The sequence below is a fragment of the Nelumbo lutea genome, chromosome 3 (genome assembly GCF_056320005.1).
Source record: "Nelumbo lutea isolate HS-2025 chromosome 3, American lotus-T2T, whole genome shotgun sequence".
NCBI lineage: Eukaryota > Viridiplantae > Streptophyta > Magnoliopsida > Proteales > Nelumbonaceae > Nelumbo > Nelumbo lutea.
In genome coordinates this window covers 71746840-71749427 of record NC_142686.1, presented here as the reverse complement: position 1 = coordinate 71749427, position 2588 = coordinate 71746840, and the positions used below count along the sequence as shown (strand labels likewise).

The following is a 2588-nucleotide window of genomic DNA, read 5'->3' as shown; positions in this document are numbered from 1 at the left end:
CCAATCTTTTGGAGAAAAAGATTGGTAGGAGTTGTATTCACTAGCCGTGCATGTGATTTTTGGGAAGAATCAAGTTCTTAGGAAGGGCACCTCCATTGAGAGATATTGATTCTGCTCCACCTTACACTACGCCATCTTCAGTGGGAGCATATTTTGGTTTCTACCTTGGGCGTGAACACCTCCATTGAGAGATATTGTTTCTCTGTATCAGGTATTATCTCTCTCTCCTCTTTTTGGTTCAGATCTGGTTCAGTTTATGGTTCAAGAATGATCTTTGAAAATATGATTTTCTAAATAGGGAATTCGATTCTCAGTTGAAGGGAAAGAAAAAAATTTTGAAATTCGCCCCCTTTATTCTGCAATCTTGGGCGCTTTCTCACTCATTGATCAAGGGAAGATCATCCAGATTTGGGTCGGGCACTTGAAAGCTATCGCTTGAGAGAAAGAACATATAGGTACAGAGCCGTTACGGTAGGGGGTCTGGGTCCGTATCAGTGCAGTAGGGGAGTCCATTGTGTTGCGTCCATGTGATGGATTTCCTATCCCTTCACCTTGAAGCAAGGGAAAGCTAAAAGAATGAAGATGACCGAGCAAAGGATTATGATGGACTATGCCAAGCCAACCCTCGCTGGTGCAGCCTCGAGCATAGCGAGGCTGGCTATAACTGCCAACAACTTTGAAATCAAACCGGCAATCATCTAGATGATTCAAACATGGTTCAGTTCTATGGATTGGCTAATGAGGATCCCAACACTCACATCGCTAACTTATTGGAGATATGTGACACATTCAAACACAACGGAGTTAGTGATGATGTTGTGAGACTCAAATTGTTTCCTTTTTCTTTGAAGGACAAGGCTAAGACTTGGCTCAACTCTCTACCAGCTGGATCAATCTCAACTTGGGATGAAATGGCCAGTCGCTTCCTATCCAAGTATTTTCCTCCATTCAAGACTGCAAAGATATGGAAGGACATCGCAACTTTCACTCAGCAGGATGGGGAATCATTTTATGAGTCATGGGAGCACTACAAGGAACTATTGAGGAAGGTCCTTCATCATGGACTGACTGAGGCAAATAAGACCATCATGGATGTTGCAGTTGGAGGATCTATTAACAACAAGACACCTGAAGTTGCTCACGCACTTATTGAAGAGATGGCTGCTGATGCTGCGCAATCTGAGCACTCCTATCTGGCAGCTGACTGGCTCCTCATTGGAGACAGATGGTACCTGAGAAGAAGACGGTGAAGGATTGCCGAGGGACTTGCCCAGAGGGAATACTTTGATGCTTAAGTTAGAATGCTGGAAAAAAATAGTAAAGAGTGCAAAGAAGGCTAAGAGTTCAGGTCACGCTAGATCACTGAGTGTTCGAGATTAGCTTGAGATAAAGATTAGATATGTTCAAGATGTTCAAGATATTCAAGATAAGATACCTTTTCCCCTTCGACCGAGGGTCCCTTATATTTGGGCATTCTTGTCAAATCAGGCGTAACTGCCACTGGGCCTCTGTCGCAGCCGTTATTTGCCAGGGCTGTGCAGGTAATCGTTATAGAGTACTACCCAATTGGATGAGTGACACGTCTCGGGAGGACAGACATGCCACCGCTTGTCAAGTGACGTGGGTGCAGTCTGTCGGGTTGGCAGGGACTATGCCATCAGTTAGGAGATGTGGTGCAGTCTGACGGGTACGTTCTTGCCAGATATCCTGTCACGAGCTACCTTCTAGCGAGCTCCTAGGGGTACTTCGAGGTGATTCCTCTTAAGGTTGCCTTTGGGGCAGTTTTTTCGCCTAAGTATTTGAGTGAGATAGTTATCCTAGATCGTGAGCTGGGATAGTCTTATCTTGGACTATTCCCTTTCAGTACATTGGGGGTCCTCGAGCTCGCGCTGTAGCGAGCTCACCTTGTGGCTGTGACGTAGCGAGCTGCCCTGCGGGCTCATTACTTAGTCGCGGTCAGGCTGTTGTGCTGAGCTGTTACTTGTGCTGAGTCATGTCCACGTGTCACTGCCCCAAGGGGTCGGGTCAAATCACCCTCCATCAATTGCCCCCACTCCTCGGGCTAAGGGTGCTACCATACGTGAGGAGTTCATGAAGTGTGATGGGTGGATTTGACCCAAAGTTCAAACTTGATTGACTGATCGCATTAAATACGAGCACAGAAGTAAGGGGATTTCTGACTTTTTGAATGCGAAAAATGTGTCGAAGTGGCTCTTAATTCTGAATGTTGTGCAGCCATCATTACCTCAATCATGGGAGACGTGCAACTAGTCACATTTCGGTTTCAGAAGTCATGCGGTCAGCTTGATTGTGAACCGTTAGATCCGTTTTAATCTAAGCCATCGATTTAAGGGCACAGTGGCTATAAATAGAAGGGTCCCAGGCCTCATTTCTACGCTAACTTGCCTTGCTTTTGGATTATGAGGTCGCATCTTCATCTAGCTGCCCAAGATCTTCTTTTGTTCAAACCGTCTTTTCGGTTCATCTCTTCCCTAGTGAGTCTTATCATCTTGTCAATATGTCTGGATATCCGTACCACATCTTTTCCTGGGATGGTAACCAGGATGACACCCCCTCAAGCTCAAGGG

The 2588-nt window shown here is 45.8% G+C and overlaps 1 protein-coding gene across 1 annotated transcript; it reads left to right on the top strand.

Moving 5' to 3' along the window:
- The first annotated feature begins 713 nt into the window (after window positions 1-713).
- Window positions 714-1250, top strand: LOC148865467 (uncharacterized). The gene has a single exon (XM_088976390.1). The coding sequence runs from the start codon at window positions 714-716 to the stop codon at window positions 1248-1250; it is 537 nt and encodes a 178-aa protein (XP_088832516.1).
- The last annotated feature ends 1338 nt before the right edge of the window (window positions 1251-2588 follow it).

What these genes read in the sequence shown, in the direction of transcription:
- LOC148865467 (XM_088976390.1), top strand. Translation starts at nt 714, where the DNA reads ATGGTTCAGTTCTATGGATTGGCTAATGAGGATCCCAACACTCACATC.